Source organism: Nyctereutes procyonoides, unplaced genomic scaffold (genome assembly GCF_905146905.1).
Source record: "Nyctereutes procyonoides isolate TBG_1078 unplaced genomic scaffold, NYPRO_anot_genome, whole genome shotgun sequence".
NCBI classification, from domain to species: Eukaryota; Metazoa; Chordata; class Mammalia; order Carnivora; family Canidae; genus Nyctereutes; species Nyctereutes procyonoides.
The window spans coordinates 25,611,718-25,629,647 of NW_026575132.1; the positions used below are offsets into that span (position 1 = coordinate 25,611,718).

At 51.3% G+C, this 17,930-nt stretch overlaps 1 protein-coding gene and 1 long non-coding RNA gene across 2 annotated transcripts in view; both read left to right on the top strand.

Moving 5' to 3' along the window:
* The window catches only part of LOC129523035 (uncharacterized), a 37,202-nt gene extending 25,742 nt beyond the window's left edge, over window positions 1–11,460 (top strand). The window contains exons 2-3 of the long non-coding RNA XR_008667034.1: window positions 10,697–10,980; window positions 11,256–11,460. This is a non-coding gene — a long non-coding RNA (uncharacterized LOC129523035). The remainder of the gene's footprint in view (window positions 1–10,696; window positions 10,981–11,255) is intronic.
* Window positions 11,461–13,873: 2,413 nt separating this feature from the next.
* On the top strand, window positions 13,874–16,351 carry CDK5R2 (cyclin dependent kinase 5 regulatory subunit 2). The gene has a single exon (XM_055345671.1). It carries the CDS (start codon window positions 14,049–14,051, stop codon window positions 15,159–15,161), a length of 1,113 nt encoding a protein of 370 aa, XP_055201646.1. The 5' UTR covers window positions 13,874–14,048; the 3' UTR covers window positions 15,162–16,351.
* Window positions 16,352–17,930: the final 1,579 nt, after the last annotated feature.

Consider the following 17,930-nt stretch of genomic DNA (forward strand, 5'->3'; position numbering starts at 1 on the left):
TAGCTTGATCCCAGAAACCACTGTAGAGTTTCAATACCTTCTGCATAAGGAAACGTGTAACAGAGGGGACGTTGGAGTGGAAAGAGACAGTGGTCTTAACCAATTTGGGTTCAAATATCATTTTTTTCAGATTTTAGAAAAAGTACGTAACTCTCTGACTACATTATTGGGCCCCTTCGAGGGCTTTGGAAGGCTCTGGCCAAGTGAGAATCCCTGAGACTTAACTGTTCAATAAAGTTTTACAAGAGAGCTACCTATGTATAGAAGGCAATGTAGTGTTACAAAGACAAGCACAAGAACCAGATGGCCTGGATTCAAATCCCAATTTTGTGTCTATCTAGCTGTTGACTTCAGACAAATTACCTGAACTTTCTGTTCCCCAGTTTCTCTGCCTACAAAATATGAATGATAAAAGCAATATCGACCTCATAGAGTTAGTGACCCAGTTAAGTCACGATACATATGAAGTGCATGATACATTTAGCACACAGAGTAGTACATTCCCCCATGGTAAGAACTCAATACATGTTAGCCATTTTGTGACTTACTAGGTAAGGCATTGTACTAGGCACTGGGGTATCAAGGCAGATGAGAAATGGTACTTGCTTTCAAGAAGCTCACCACCTATAGAGCTCACCTATAGCTCACCACCTAATAGATGTACAAAGTGATAATATAATACTTTAAATGCAACAAGATGGATACTCTGTATCCCAGACATTCGAGAACACTGAGGAGGATCCTCAACCTAGCTTGGCAGGGGATAGGGATCATTCAAGGAAGGCCTTCTGGAGAGGGTGACATCTGACTTGAGTCTCTCATTATGTTTCTATAACAGTATGATTTACTGAGCTAGATTAATTTTTATAGTTTTCCTGAGTTTATTGATTCAAATATTTATAGAATGCCTCCTGTTTGCCAGGCACTGTTCTAGAGGTTAGGAATCCTGTAATGAACAAACCAATCAAAAAGCCCTGACCTTATTTATTTTGAAATGTATTTAACAAAATAAACTGGGTAGAGGAATAGGTATGTAATAAAGCAAATATAGTAAAAGGTTAATTATAGACTATAGATGGCAAGTATATGGATTTTTGCTCTACTCTTTCAATTGTTCTGTATTATTAGAAAATTTTCACAAAAGAAATGTTGGTAAAACAAATATCTGCACAATCGAACATTAAACATCCATTAAAAGTATTTTAGCAGGGCATTCTGAGTGGCTCAGTGGTTTAGTGCCTGCCTTCAGCCCAGGGCGTGATCCTGGAGACCTGGGATCGAATCCCATGTTGGTCGCCCTGCATGGAGCCTGCTTCTCCCTCTGCCTGTGTCTCTGCCTCTGTGTGTGTGTGTGTATGTGTGTGTTCTCATGAATAAATAAAATCTAAAAAAAAAAAACGTATTTTAGCAGAATATTTTAATAGAAAGATGAATATTCTCTATTATAAACAAAATATCCAAAACAGCAGTTATAATTTGATCCAGCTTTATTTTATGTGTATATGGAAGAATTAACACTGAGAACAGCACATGCAAAGGTCCTGGGCAGAAGCTTTTTCTGGAGGGTTTGAGGAACTGCAAGGAGGCAGTGAGGACTAGAGAGGAGTAAGGGAGGTAAAAGGTAATAGATGAGGTTATAGAGGTCATGGGCAGGGGCAAGGTTAGTTAGGCTCTTTTGGTTGCCTATTTCTGCATAAGAAACCATCTGAAATTTGGTGGCTTAAAATAGCAACCATTTTTTAAATATCTCACAATTGTGGGTCAGGAATTTGGACAGAACTCAATGGGTGATTTTTCTGCTCCATGTGGCATCAATTGAGGTCACTCAGCAGTGTTCAGTTGGCAGATGTGTTGGCCTGTAGGGTCCAAAATGGTCTCACTGTCATGTCTGGTGCCCTGGTGGGGATGAGTACAAGCTGGGCCCCTTTTCCTCTCCATGTAGTCTCCCCAACAGAGTAGTAGGATTTCCTACATAGTGGCTCAAAGTTCCAAGAGCAGGGGACACCTGGGCAGCTCAGTGGTTGAGCATCTGCCTTTGGCTCAGGGTCTGATCTCAGGGTCCTGGGATTGAGTCCCACATCAAACTCCCTATAGGGAGCCTGGTTCTCCTTCTCCCTGTGTCTCTGCCTCTCTTTCTGTGTGTCTCATGAATGAATGAATAAAATCTTAAAAAAAAAAAAAAAGTTCCAAGAGCAAACGTTTCAAGAGAGGAAATAGCAGTTGCCAGTCTTTTAAAGGCCAGGCCCCAGAAATGGGCACAGTGGCACTTCTGCCCTATTGTAGTGGTCAGAGTCGTAATGGAGCCCGCCTAGAGTCAAGAGATCAGAGGTGGGCACTGATGCACCTCTCAATGGGAGGAGTGTCAAAGAATTTGTGGCCATCTTTAATCTACAACGTAGGCCCTTATAGGTCATAGTGAGGACTTTGGCCTTTGCTGTGAAAAGGCAAGGAGCCATTGGAGGGTTTGAAGGAGAGAAGTAACATCTAGTCTACATTTGACAGGACTAGTCTAGCTGTCATTTTGAAAATAAATTGTAGGATGGGACACTTGGATGGCTCAGGTCGTGATCCCAGGGTTCTGGGATCAAGTCCCACATTGGGCTCCCCATGGGGAGCCTGCTTCTCCCTCCACCTGTGTCTGCCTCTCTCATGTGTCTCTCATGAATAAATAAATAATTTTTAGAAAGAATAAACTGTAGGGAGGGAAAAAATAGGAAGACCAGGTAGGAGTCTGTTGCAGTAAACAAAGCAAGAGAGGATGGTGGCTTGGGCCAAGGTGGAGACAGAGGGGTCATGAGATGTGGAATTCTGGATCTTTTGAAGACAGAACTATCAAGATTTGCTGATGGAAAAAAAAAAAAAAGATTTGCTGATGGATTACAAATTGCTGTGAATAACAAGAAGAGTCCAGGATAACCCAAAACTTTTACCCTAAGCAAATAGTGACTAGAACAGCTGTTATCAGAGATGGGGGTGACAGCAGGAGCAGTTTGGGGGGCGTATCAGGAGCTGGTTTTTGACACGTCAAGATGCTGTATGTCCAAGTGGGGATCTCATGTAGGCAGTGTGTGTGTGTGTGTTTGCCTTTTCCATGAAATGAGATTCTATAGGATGAGGATTGTGTCTATTCTGTTCACTGCCTGGCATGCAGTGCCACTTCATAAATATTTGTTTAATACATAAAGTTCATATATTACTGTGGGTTATTTCACATAATCTGATAGTATCACACGCTGATAAGAACTTGGAGCAGTAGGAACTTACATACATTGCTGGTGAGGGCTGTGAATTGGTCAACTACTCAAGGGAACAATTTAGCAAAGTTGAAAATGTGCCTGCCCAATACCCCAACAATTTCACTACTGGGTATATTCCTAGGGAAACATTATATATAAAATAACAACATTGTTTGTAATCGTAAACAGTTGAGAACAAACTAAGTATCAGTCATCAGGAGAACAAATAAATTTACTCACACAGTGAAGTATTCTGTAGTAGCAAAGACCAACATCAACAAGGATAAATCTTACAAACTTAACGTAAAGCAAAAAAAAACAAATTTCAGATTAATATAGTATGGTTTCACTTATATAGAGCTAAAATATGGACAACTGCTCCTCAAAGGATAGACAGAAAAATACATAGATATATAGATAGTATAGGTTTTGAAGATGCCTCCATGTTCTCCCTTCTCCATGTTAATCCCATGATTATGCTACATTACATGGCACAGGGGATTGTTGCAGATGTAAGTGAAGTTACTAATCAGGTGGCCTTAAAATAGCCTATCTGGGTGAGCCTAACTAACCTAGTCATATGAACCCTTTAGAAGCAGGAAGGTTTTTCCAGATGGAAATAAGAGACATTCCAAGTGTGATAAAGATTCGATGCACAATTACTGACTTGTGGGCAGCCTCCAGCTAATAGCCTGCAATTAAATGAGAACTTCAATTCTATAACTGCCAAGAACTGCCAACAACCTAAATGACCCTAGAAGCCTACACTTGCCCAGAGCCTCCAGATAAGGAAACCACCCTTGATTGGCCTTGTAAACTTCTAAGTAGAGAACCAAGCCAGGCCTGCCTGGACTTCTGTCCTACAGAAGCAAGCTAGTGAATAGATGTTGTCTTAAGCCTTTAAATGTGTAAGTTTGTGGTAATTGTTATGTAAGCAATAACACATACACACACACACACACACACACACACTTGTTTAATCAGGCTCTACATAGTAGTAAGAGAATAAAGAAATATATGGAAAGGACAAACACCAAATTCAGAGTGGGTGGTTGGTGGTAGGGAAGAGGCTGTTGGAGAGGAGATAAGGAGATTAAACTGTACAGGCAATATTTTATTTGAATTAGGAGGTGGATATGTTATTTTTTATACTTTTCATCTATTTTATAACCATTTTAAAGATTCCTGACCTTCAGTCATACTCTAGAAAGAGTAGAGATGACAGACTTTGAGATGCCCTTTGGGCTTGGACAATGAGTCTCCCCAAAGGACTGTGCCAGACACCTTCTGCTTTCTAGAAATATCTTGTAACCTTTGGGAGAAGGATGGAGTCTCCATAACAACTAAGACTGAATTTCCCTCCACCCAATAAGAGTATGCTAGAAGATGGATTTAATTTAACCAAAAGAAAAAAAAATTCTACACACTCAAATTTATGTTGAATGAATGAAAAGGTGAATTATAAATGGATGCCCAAGTCCCATAGAATCACCATCAAGACTGTATTTAGGGGCACTGGGTGGCTCAGTTGGTTAAGCATCTGCCTTCAGCTCAGGTCATGATCTCAGGGTTCTGGGATAGAGCCTCACATGGAGCTCCCTGCTCAGTGGGGAGTCTGCTACTCCCTCTCCCTTTGCCCCTCCCCCCTGCTGCTCATTCTCTTTCTCAAATAAATAAAATCTTTTAAAAACAATAGAAGAGGGATCCCTGGGTGGCGCAGCGGTTTGGCGCCTGCCTTTGGCCTGGGGCGCTTTCCCGGAGACTCGGGATCGAGTCCCACATCGGGCTCCCGGTGCATGGAGCCTGCTTCTCCCTCTGCCTGTGTCTCTGCGCCTCTCTCTCTCTCTCTCTCTGTAACTATCATTAAAAAAATAAATAAATAAATTTAAAAACAATAGAAGATTGTGTATCAGACCAGAGTGGAATAGGAGAATATTGTCCCATTGAAGAATAATCCACAAGTCATCTGAAAGTAAATAACCTTGGAGTTAAAAAAAAAAAAAAAGATGTGAGCCATATGATAACTGAAAATTTTGATTTGGCCCCAACCCCTCCTCTGAGAGCTCCCCAGAGGCAGGTCAGAGAAAGAGTTCTGGAGTCCTGGACAGAATCCTGAGGCAGGAACACCTGGGTGGCTCAGCAGTTGAATGTCTGCCTTCGGCTCAGGTCATGATCCCGGGGTCCTGGGATCGAGTCCCTCATTGGGTTCCCTGCAAAGAGCCTGCTTCTCCCTCTGCCTGTGTCTGTGCCTCTCTCTGTGTGTGTCTCTCACGAATAAATAAATCTTTAAGAAAAAAGAAAAAGAATCCTGGGGCAGTTTAAAGCTCAAAGCCACCCCTACCCCGGCCCCCCAGAGACTCTGTGCTAATGGCCCTGATGATAACAAATGATTCTGTGTGGCCACAGCCACCTCTTACACTGACTGGAGGCAAATGATTCAGAAGCATGATGGAGGGTGAAGCATCACATTTCTTATCTGAGCAGAAAGCTGATACCTAAGGAATGCAACCTGGGAGCGGTCCAGAAAGAAGATTTGATGGTTGTACAGGCTGTAGGGAAATGGCTTTCCTTTCCCAAGGAAAGAGGAAGGGCCACTGGGACGTGATGAAGAACTCCAATCACAATCACCAGCTGAGGTTTGGACGGGGAGGTCCGAGGAATGTAGTAGATAGGCCTTGGGGTCAGACTCTAGGCTGGGTCTCTTCCAGAGTCAGTCCTTCACTGACTACTGGATGTCAGAGGCTACTCTCCTCAGCCATTAAGACCAAATGTGTACTTCTTTGAAGTTACCAACAAATTTCCAGAAGGAAGTTCATTAGTCAGGATGTTTTCTGCTGGCAAATACTAGATTTGCAACTCAAATTACCTTGAAATTAGGAAAGTGGGACACCTGGGTGTCTCAGCAGTTGAGCGTCTGCCTTCCGCTCAGGGCATGAGCCCGGGATCCAGGATCGAGTCCCACATCCAGCTCCCTGCGGGGAGCCTGCTTCTCCCTCTGCCTGTGTCTCTGCCTCTCTGTGTCTCTCTCTCATGAATAAATAAAATCTTAAAAAAAAAAAAAGGAAATTAGGAAAGAAGTGGGGAGGAGAGGCATTTGCTGGATTACATGCCTGTATCAGGCCCAGCTGGATCCAGCAGCTAGAACCACACCAGGAATGTCTCCCTCTATCCGCTGACTCTTTCCCTGTGATTTCATTCAGATGGCCTCTCTCCATGTGGAGGCCAACATCTTAAGGCTTTCATCACACCAGTTTAGCAACCTTAGAGGGGAAAAAGGCACCTCATTCCCAGTAGTTCTAGAAAAACTACAAGAATTGAGTCTCATTGGACTGGCTTGAGTCACCAGCCCATCCCTCATCCACTGTGACCAGGACAGCAGCTGGTCAGGTCTGTGTTGAATTTAGGCAGGTAAAAACCACATGGATTGGGAGTATGGAAGAAGGGGTTTCCCAAAGGTAAACAAGGGTATTATTATTATTATTACTATTATTATTTTACCAGAGAATGCATGACCAGCAGCAACCATAGTGGAGCAAAACAGAACAGGTGGGACCTAGCCATCTCCCAGAATTTTCTTCTATCTCTTAATAATTTCTGATAGTGATGCCACCTTAAGTTCACCTGAAGAAATTAGGATTCCATAGGTCTGACATAGACCTGTGGAAATTGTATTTTTACAAAGTTCCCCCAGGTGGTTCTGCTGAGCAGAGTAGTTTAGGAATAACTAATTAATTAATCTAGGGGACAACCTTCTTACTCTGTCCCCACTCGAAATCAAAAGTGAATATATGTGGGGCTCTAGCTTATAACATTAGAATTGCCTTTTTAAGGGCACCCCAGGGGATCAGTGGTTGAGCATCTGCCTTCAGCTCAGGTCATGACCCGGGGGTCCTGAGATTGAGTCCCACATCTGGCTCCCCATAGGGAGCCTGCTTCTCCCTCTGCCTGTGTCTCTTGCCTCTCTCTGTTTCTCACGAATAAATAAATCTTTTTTTAAAATTGCCTTTTTTACTCAGAGGAGGTAAAAACAAAGGATTATCCTTATATTTTGAGATCAGGGAAAAGAAAGTGTAAATTAACGAACCTGTTTCGAAGCCCATCCCCCACCTGCCCCTAATCCTAGACAAATGGGAGATAAACAGAAGTGGCTCCTAAGATGTTGGGCCAGTTAGCAGGCCCACTGGGGCTCCTCATGCACGCAGTAACTCATTAACTCTCCTGCTCCGAGGGCAGTAATCTGTCATTGGGATCAGAGAGTTGCTGAGGCCCGGCTCTGTCTCAAAAGGTGGTGATCGTCACCCCAGCTTGGGGTCAGACAGGGAAGGCCATGACTGGAGAGGATCCAACACGAGGGAGAGGTACTGGACCTTAGGTAACTTGATTTTAACTCCCTGCCAGTAGTTGCTTACCCTTGAGAATTCAGGACAAGCTGGAGTTGGATTAGCTACAATGGTAGAAGGTGCAGGGGGATGGGCAGGATTAGCCAAATCGTCCAATCCCGTCCTCCAGAGCCGATCAGAAGACACTGGTCAATTTACTACTATTATCGCTCATGTCTCCATCATCTCTGTTGTGTGTTCTTTGAAGGCTGAAGCTCTGCCTCACATTTGGTCCTGGTCCCAGCACCTAGCCCAGTACCTCATAGGCTGCAATTTCTGAAGCAGTATTTTCTAATATGGGTTTTATAACTCTGCAAAACACTTTCTCAAAGCCCTTGAAAACTGGAACTGACCCTACATAGAGTCTCTGGAGCTTCGAAGAGACAGCAGGGTACAGCCAGAGAATGCCCCCGGAAAACAAAGTCAGACATGGGGCCAGGATGGTGCCCGGCACATAGCAGGTACACAGAGGTTCACAAAATTAATGAGGCCCCCACTGGACCAGAGAAGAGGACCAGCACCTGGTATGGTGTCAGGTCTTGGTCACCTCAGGAGTCAAACCAACCCCCCAGGGATGGTCTGAGTAGGAGTAGCTGCCAGGACAATAGCCAAAAAGAAAGGACGGCTATAAATTTAGGTCTCAACCAAACCAAAAGAAATGATGGTTGTGTCCAGGCTTTCCTGAAGAGTGTGCTGATGAGAAAAGACAAAACAAACACATGGTAAGGGTACAGGTCAAACCTCTCCTGCTCTGTAAAAATAATGGTGACAATGTAATTTGTAATAACCTGCATTTTATGAAAACCAAGCACCATGCCCATGTCCTATACAAGCATTGGGAGATTCAGAAAAATCTCACAATGACCCTGTGGTGGTCTACTTTTATAGACTTAAGGAGAATTAAGAAGTTTTCCCCCATCGCCCAGCTCGTAAGTGGTGGGGCTGTTTTTGAACCTAGATCTGCATGACTCTAGACCCCACATAGGAACCCCTACACTGTCTGTCTCTTATAAGGGGACAGATATATTCTGTGCTATTTATGAATGAGTCAGATCTCTTCTTGGCTCCTCCCTCTGTTAGCAAAGGAATCTGGCCAATGAGTCCCTTATTCAAGCCCCAAAGGAGGCCTGGACCCCAAGGGCTCTGACTCTCAAGAGACAGCTCCTAGAACTCCAGGGCCCCTGAATGATTCCTGTATTTTGAGATAAGAACGGCTCTCATGGTCATGACTAGAGTCTATGGACCAAGTGCTAAGCAGGGTTTGTTGGGGCAGAGAAAGCCCAACTTGGGGCAGAGAGACAAAGGCTGTGTGTGGATCCAGGGAACATCTGCACTTGAGTTCTCTAAGCCCTTTTTCCCCCAAGAATCTTCAAGAGCAGGGTTTTAAGACCTCACTGGGGCTAGGCCAGAGTGGAGGGAACTCCCTACCTCAGGGCACAGGAGTCTGTGCTCACAGAGTGGAACTGAGACATAGAAGGACAGGGAAAGGGACAGGGAATGAGATGAAGACCCAGTTAGAGCAGCAGCTTCCCTGCAGCCACCTGCCTGGTTGAGATGGAAACACTGATTCCAGCTCCAGCCCCCAGACAGGCTAAGAATATCCCAGAAAAGCAACAGCCACCACCCCCGCCCTTCTTGATCTGCTCCTACATCTGGAGTGCTATGCTGGGTGCCAGCAGGGGCAGGGAAGAGACAGAGTGGGGGCTGATGCTTGGGGTGGGTACAGAAAGGGAGGAGGGGAAAGAGGACTAGGTGGAGGCAGGACAAGGTGACTCAGAAATACAGCTACTAGAGGAAGCTGGAAGGATGGGGCAGAGAGTGCTGTGCTCAAGAGGTGAAGTCAGGAGCCGGGGAGCTGGGGAGAGAAGATCCAGGGGTGAGGATGAGAAGGGCTGGCATTGGTAACCTGAAAGGGAGACAGACAAGGCTTTATGAAGGAAGGAATCAGAGCCCATGGCAAGGAAAAGGAGCCCCCAGCACATCATCATCCTCCTCTGACCCCTAATCCCGGGCCTCTGGCATGTGAGCATCAGTCCCTTCTCTCCCTGCCCCAGGACACTTCCTCATCCGTGCTTTCCAACCCCATTCTCTGCTCCTACTAAAGAATAAACCCCTCTTTGGCCTCCTCCATTCAGTCCTTCTAGCAAGGGGCCTTGTGGGAGTGAGAAGGATGTGAGAGTGTGGGGTCTTCCTCCTGATAACTGGCAGCACCTAACCTTTGTCAGGTTCACCTCTTCTCTCTGCCCATCCCCTTTGCCCACCCCCCTAGTGTTGCCTGGGGAGGGCTTCTCCTTCCACTGCCTCTTGGGGCCTTACTCCCTTCCACCCTAGCTTTCCTGGGCCAAGGTCTTCGGGAGAGGGAAGGACACGGCTGGGCGAGTACATAGCCTCCACCTTTGCACACCTCAGGAGCTGAGACCCCGGGGAGGGGATACTGGACCAGTGACTGGGTTGGGGGCAGCAAAATCCAGGCTGTCAGATGCCCAGGCTGAGTCTCCTCCCCCCTAGCTGTTCTAAGAACCTTCCTTGTCATCAGCCTCTGTAGGGGTCCCTTGGAGACATAGGACAGACACAATGACCTTAAGTTCTGGGGCCTCCAGCCTTCATGTTTACCAGGGAGTCCCTGAATCACCCTGGCATCCTGGCCTTTGTCATTTCAGAACTTTTCAGGGGCCCCACTAAAGCCTGGGGATGCCTCGGGAGATTTACATTACTGTGAGCCTGAGCACCCTCCCCTTAGTCTCCTGGGCTGAACTGCAGAAGTGCCCGCCTCTCAGATGCTGTGCGCGCAAAGACTGAGCTCATCGGGCAGAAACACGGTAGGGGGAAGCAGACAGGGCTGGAGCTAGGAAATAAAACCGACTTACAGGATGGGTTTTATTTAGAGTCAGAATTGTAGAATTGGAATTGGCTCTAGGAATCGTTTTTTAAGTCCAGTCCTCAAGATGGTATCTGATTTCTTTAATATTCATTTTGTCCAATAATTAGAGTAAAATATATGGAATCCCTGCGTTTTAATATGAAGAAGAGAAGGAGGCCCAGAGAGTTCAAATGACTGGAACTCTACCTCTTGCTTCCTAGACTATGGCCTCTCCGACAAGAGATAAACACAGCCAAGGGGCCGAAGAGTCTGAGGAGCATTGCCCGGAGATATTCCCTTAGAGATGGGGCTCATCTTCCCAGGGCGGATCAGTGAAGGGCTCATGTCTACGGTGAAATTGGTGGTGATCCTCATCAGTAAGGCTGTGCTCCTCCACAGGCTAATAACTTGGTCTGCGCTTTCCAATTCTTGGTCTAGGCCCGAAGTTCTTGCCTTTAAAGAGCCTTCAGGAATAACCATTTATCTGGACAGGGCGGTGTTCCAGGTAACCTATGAAGTGATGGAGACAGATAAGGAGCCTGGTGCGGGGTCAGGGGGTGGGGGAGTGGGTTCTCAACTACAGGAGTCTCATACAGCCAGCACTGTCCCAGAGGAGCTCGCACATCCATGAGAAATGGACAGACGAGAAGTGACCTACAAATACTACAGATAAATGAATCAATCATAGAATATAGACCCTACACACAGCCCAACTAGAAGCGAGACATAAGCTCCTTCTCTCCTCCATTAACTTTTTTTTTTTTTTTTTTTTAATAACAGAAATGCTGTTGGGACACCTGGGTGGCTCAGTGGTTGAGCATCTGCCTTCGGCTCAGGGCATGGTCCCAGAGTCCTGGGATCAAGTCCTGCATCAGGCCTCCCACGGACAGCCTGCTTCTCCTTCTGCTTTGTGTCTCTGCCTCTGTGTATCTCTTATGAATGAATAAATAAAAAAACAGAAATGCTGGGTTTTCTTTTTTTTTAATGGATCTGTTTTGTCTGCTTCCTTTGAAAATTCCATCCATGTTCATTTTGCACATCTTTGACTCAGGAGTCAGAGCCCGGCCCTGAAACAAATTGTTATGTAGCAGCGGTGTTGGGGAAAGAGGTGGGAAAGACTGATATCAGCAAGAGCACTAGATCCCTTGCAGTCAGTCCAAAAAGGCTTCTCGGAGGAGGTGGATTTTCAAGAGTTTGACAGAGGCGGCAAGGTAGTGGTTTGAGAAAGGGTGCTGGCCCAGTGGTAGGAGCTCAGTGATTCAAGAGGGATAACCAAAGTACGAGGTGGAAAGTGTGAGCCTGAGAAAGAGGGTCTGAGGCGGGGCAAGGTGAAGAATGAGAAGGGGTGTAAGACCTTTTAAGGCACCCATTTTAGGGACCCTCAAGCAGGGAAGAGGATTCTGGATTCTGACCCACAACTGAGCCTGGAGTGGGGGTACCTTGGTGGTGACATCTGTGGGTGCTGCACAGATAGATCGTTCTGCATGACACCAGTAATAGGCCTTACGTCAATGAGGGACTCCCCGGAGTAGAGCTGGGAGGACCCACGTGCCTATTCAAATCCACGTGTTTCTGCTAGGGCAACTCGTCTCTGTGGGGCCTGTCCTTAACTACTGGAAGCCTACGGTTCCTTGGGTGTCAGATAAAGGCTGACTCAGAAGGCCTTGTAGGAGGAAGTGGGACCAATTACAGGAGCTGAATAGAGGGAACATTTGTGGGGTTTTTTGTTTTGTTTTGTTTTGCAACTAGGGGGAGAAGGAGAGGTGGGATAGGTCAGCTTGGGCTGCAGGGGAATACTGATCAGATCTCAGGGAGCAGGAGAGACCCTGCTGAACGCATATTGGGTGCCGAGTCAGGAATGGGGGACAAGTCTGCACATGTAGCGTGGTAAAGAGAGAGGGAATCGAGACAACCAGACCACAGGCCTCCAGGAGGGTGTGAGTGAGCAGAGGCTGTGAGAGCGCTGAGAAAAGCTGGTGCCTCTGGTGGCTGAAGCTGCAGCCTAAGGGGATTCTGGAACAGCGAGAGTGGAAGGAACCACACCCACACCTATGCGTGCACACAGACCGACCGGCAGCAATCCTCCGAAGTCATTCTGGTGGTCTGTGAGGAACATGGAGGTGACCATTCTGCGGGTTTGGATGGATTCATAGCAGAGGTTTTTCTCCCCATCATACCCACCTCCAAGGCCCACTTAAGAAGCTTGGAAGACCTCTGTGTTGGGGAGCTACAGGGAGCCGGGCTGGAGGAGGGTGGACACTGTCCTATAAGGCAGATAGAACAGTCCCAGAAGCAGCTGGGCTCAGGGCCTGCAGGTAAGGCCCAGAGCACAGAGGCCTTGTGGGTGCTGAGGGAACAGAGGAACGGGCAGGCCCTAGCCTAATAGCTTGCAGCTGGGAGTGGGGGCAGCTGGGATCAGAATGGCAAGAAGAATTTAACAATGAAAACCCACCTTGACTGGGACCCAGGGCTGGGTTGGTGGCTGAGCCAACCCTCTTGGGCCTCCCTCCGCACAGATCATGAGGAGACCAACCCATTCAATTTCCAGCGCTTCCCCGGGAACCAATCATTCGTCACTTACCCTGAGTGTGGGACCAGGGTGTGTTGGCGGGGAAGAAGAGCACAAGAGGAGCCACCCAAGGACCCGAGCCTAGGGCCTCTCCCCGCAGCTTCGGCTGCAGAGAATCAGGCCTGCGGCAACGGCAGAGTCAGGCATATATCTGAGGGTCTTGCGGCCCCCAGAGCAAAGGCCCCCAAGGAGAGGGTTTGTGACCTGCAGGAAGGTCCGGCCCGCCAGCACCCCATCCCAGGTAGAGCAAGGATACACCTACGGCACTCCCCCCCAAGCACCAAGCGGGAGGCCGCAAGGGATGAAGGGAGGCGAGGAGAGCTGAGCTAATCGACCTGTGACCAGACGGGAGAAGCCAGAGCAGCTGGACCCAGCAGGTGCTGGGGCGCCCCGGTGAAGGCGCTCACTGCCCCGCGGCCCTCAACACATAATGAAAAGGGGGGGGGGAGGCTGTTCCCACGGCTCCTCTGCTTCTCTCGCGATCCAGGACATCGAAACAAGCCCACCCAGGGCCTTAGGACTTGGGGGGTGACGGTGAGAAGGAGGGGGCCAGCCAGACCCCTCTCCCCAGCGCTGACCCTGAGGAGGCCCTTCGAGCCAGGGCCACCTCCTCCTCCGTCCCCCCCTTTCTGGTGAGGGGAGAGGACCGGAGACCCAGGGTGGGGGTGGGGGCGGGACTCGAGATTGGTGTGCGAGCTTCTATTGGCCAGGGGAGCTGCCAGTCGGGAGCGCAGCTCGGGCGAGGATTGGCTGCGTGAGGCGGGGCGCGGCGCGGCTAAAGCCGGGGCCCAAGGGGTGGGGCTGACGCTGCAGCTGGCGCAGCTCAGACTCGGAGCTACCGCCGCGGAGCAGCCCAGCAACCGCCTTCCCCTGCGCGCTCCCGCGCCCGGGCCGGGGCTAGGCCCCCCACCGCCGGGTCTCCGGGGGCTGCAGCAGCGGCGGCGGCGACAGCGGCGCCGCCCGCGGTTCCCACCGGGGCCCGGGCGCCGGCCCCGCTCTGCAGGATGGGCACGGTGCTGTCTCTTTCCCCCGCCTCCTCGGCCAAGGGCCGGAGGCCCGGCGGGCTGCCCGAAGAGAAGAAGAAAGCGCCGCCCGTGGGGGACGAGGCGCTGGGGGGCTACGGGGCGCCGCCAGCAGGCAAGGGCGGCAAAGGCGAGAGCCGACTCAAGCGGCCGTCCGTGCTCATCTCGGCGCTCACCTGGAAGCGCCTGGTGGCCGCGTCTGCCAAGAAGAAGAAAGGCAGCAAGAAGGTGACGCCCAAGCCGGCGTCCACTGGCCCCGACCCCCTGGTCCAGCAACGCAATCGCGAGAACCTTCTCCGCAAGGGCCGGGACCCCCCCGACGGCGGCGGCGCCACCAAGCCCCTGGCGGTGCCGGTGCCCACCGTGCCCGCGGCCGCAGCCACCTGCGAGCCGCCGTCGGGGGGCAGCGCGGCCGCCCCGCCGCCGGGTTCGGGCGGGGGCAAGCCTCCGCCGCCGCCACCCCCGGCCCCGCAGGCGGCCCCGCCGGTGCCCGGGGGCTCGCCGCGGCGGGTCATCGTGCAGGCGTCCACCGGCGAGCTGCTGCGCTGCCTGGGCGACTTCGTGTGCCGACGCTGCTACCGCCTCAAGGAGCTGAGCCCGGGCGAGCTGGTGGGCTGGTTCCGCGGAGTGGACCGCTCACTGCTGCTGCAGGGCTGGCAAGACCAGGCCTTCATTACGCCCGCCAACCTGGTGTTCGTGTACCTGCTGTGCCGCGAGTCGCTGCGCGGGGATGAGCTGGCGTCGGCCGCCGAGCTGCAGGCCGCCTTCCTCACCTGCCTCTACCTCGCCTACTCCTACATGGGCAACGAGATCTCCTACCCGCTCAAGCCCTTCCTCGTGGAGCCCGACAAGGAGCGCTTCTGGCAACGCTGCCTGCGCCTCATTCAGCGGCTCAGCCCCCAGATGCTGCGGCTCAACGCCGACCCCCACTTCTTCACGCAGGTCTTTCAAGACCTCAAGAACGAGGGCGAGGCCGCCGCCGGCGCCGGGGGTCCACCCAGCGGGGGCGCGCCCGCGGCCCCCGCCGCCGCCTCGGCCGCCAGGGACAGCTGCGCGACCGGAGCCAAGCACTGGACTATGAACCTGGACCGCTAGGGATTCCCAAGGGCCGCGCCCGCCCCCCCACCCCAGACCCCGACACGCACTCGGAGCCCCCGGGACCATCAAGCCGCCGCCGCTGTTGCCGCCGCTCCGCGCCGTGGCCGGAGGAGGAGCCGCCCCTGTCCCGCAGGGGAAGGTGGAGGCCAGGACGCCAGAGGCCGCGGCTCTGGATTTGCTGGGCATAGGGTGGGGGTGGGGGGATGACCGCGGAAGGGGGACCCCCAGCCTCACCCTGTCTGCCTGTACCCCCATGTCTCCAATTCTACCCGGGTCTCCTCCTTCCCTTGCGTGTGTGTCCGCAAGTCCATCTCCCTCGGTTTTGGCCATTTCCTCGCCTCCGTCCTGTATCTCCATCTTCCTCCCTGTCTGCCTTCCCATCTCCCTCTCTGCCGTTCCGTTTTCCTATACCTTGGGTGTGTATTTCCGTCTCCACCTTACCCCCTACCTGACTATTATTGCCCCCCTTTCTCTTTCGGCACCTGTGTCCCCTCCTCCCCTTCTTGTTCCCTTTTCCCTGCTCCTGGCATGTGTCACCATCTTCCCTCCTGTCTGCTTACCTCCCCACCCCCCCACCTATGTCAGCTTGCATTTCTTCCCCCGACTAAGCCCCCCCGCCCCCCCCCCGCCAATCCTACTTCCCAGACCGAAGGGAATATTAATTCTTGATTTGGACTGACTGAGGTGCGGCGAGAAACTGCAGCCCCAGGAGCCAGAAAAACCACCAGGATGGTCCTTCGCCCCACCCCCACCTCCTCTCCCTACCTTTTTCCAACGTGTTGCATGCCGGGAGTTGGGGGGGGGAGGGAGATGCCGGCTTCAGGAGGCTGAGGTTTGGGAGCCAAATCAACCTAGGAGGCCACCCCGGCGGCGGCGGAGCCTCAGCGGAAGGGCGGGAGAGACACAAACTCTTCTTACTCTGGGGGAGGGGGTGCCCCTCTTCCTTATCCTTAGGTGTTTTTGTTCCTCCCCCTTTTAATTTATTTGGTTGTTTCCAGAGGGAGGGGGGAGGGGTGGGTGTTGGGCCGGGAGCTGTCTGAGGTGCTGATTTGAGGCCGGACCGGAATCCTCCCGGGAGGGCACCAGGGACTGGGTTGGGCCTGGTGCCGTGTCCAAGGTGCCAATGATGCGGGCCGACGGCGCGGGCTGCACTGTCTGTCTGTCCGTCTGTCCCGGAGAGAACTATAAAGCGCTGGAAGCGCCTGCAGATCGTTTTGCGCCGGCCTTTCTTTGGGCCCCAGGAGGGAGGGAGTGGGATTAGGAGTGAAACTGTCACAGACAGGGCAGGAGGGCCCCCACGGGCCTAGTGGGGAGGTGGGGTCCCTGAAAACTGCTATTCTCCCCCGCCCCCCGCCCCCACACTGGCTTCCATCTTACAGAGAGTAAAGTAGCTAAAGATTGAGGCCTGGTGGCAAAGCTGAATCCCCTCGCACACTATGCCTCCATCTTGTCTCACCTAGCTCTTCATTAATGCCCAGGCTATTTAGGGATTAAGTGATGAGGACAGCAAAAGTTGTACCCTTTACAAAGTAGTCCATTGAAGTAGAACTAGCTAGTGATGATTGCTGCTTTTCTCTTCCTCCTCCACCTCTCCCCACTACATATACTGTCTAGAGTCTAGTCAGGCCTGACTAAGCCTGTGCTCACCACTCTCAGGTAGGACCTGACTGTCACACTCAGCTCCACACCCCTCCTCCAGCCCACTGGGTTGTTTCAAGGCCGTTTCAGTCACACGTCCACCCAGGATAGCCTTGGGAAGTCCATCCCTGCTTAAGGCAGCCTGGAAGACAGGAGCCACTCTCTGGGGTTGAAAGAAGGGAAATGAAATAAGCTCTTTAGCCTAAGATTCCTGTCCCATTGCCTTCTTAGCCACGTGGCTAAGCGTCCCATTCAGTTTCGTTGGCCCAAGGAGGCCTGGCTCCAGTAGAGCGCTGGCGTCTCTGACCCTGGTCGTAGCCCAGACCTCGAGGATCAGGAGTCAGAACCCGGAGAGGCCCTGAAAGACTAGGCCTGGGTTCGCTGTCCGTGGTGCTGATCGGCGCGCTCGGGCGGGGTGGGGGCTTGCAGGGGCAGGAGGAGTTGCAGACTAAGCTTCAACTAGATTTTCTGGATAATTTGGGAGTAGGTTGTGATCTCTTCTGATGGCGAGTTACAGGAGTCTCGCCCGAGAACCCAAGAATGCCGACTTCCATTTGCCCTCCTAAGAGAACAGACCGTGACTCTACCCCGGCCTCGGCCCAGCGCCCTTGCACCCGGCCTGGAGCCGGAAATCCCTAGTCCAGATTTGTGAATCGAATTCCCGGGGGAGGGGAGGAGGAGGGGGAGAGCTGGCGGAAGGGAAGGCGGGAGCAGCCGCCCATTGGCTGGAATTTGGCGCAGTCAGCGCGGTGCCGTCATCTTTCTGGGTTTGGGAGGAGGGAGGGAGGAGCACTTGGGTCACCCCGCGGCTGTCGCCATAGCAACCAGACTGAGCGGGCGGGGCCACCTTTCCACTCTCCCCACTCTAGCGGAGGAAACAATCCTTATCTGCCTTATTTGGAACTAGTTAGCAAGATTACTTAATTGGAACTTCTGCGTTAAAAGTCTGAAGTGGGAGGGAAGGAGAGACTACCGAGACCCCCAAACATCCTGCTCTTGGGGAGATCACTAGGTACTGCCTCTGAACCCATAGGCACAGCATCCTCCCTTTACTACACACACACACACACACACACACACACACACACACACACACCTGGAACCTGTGGTCTGGCACTTGGAAACTTA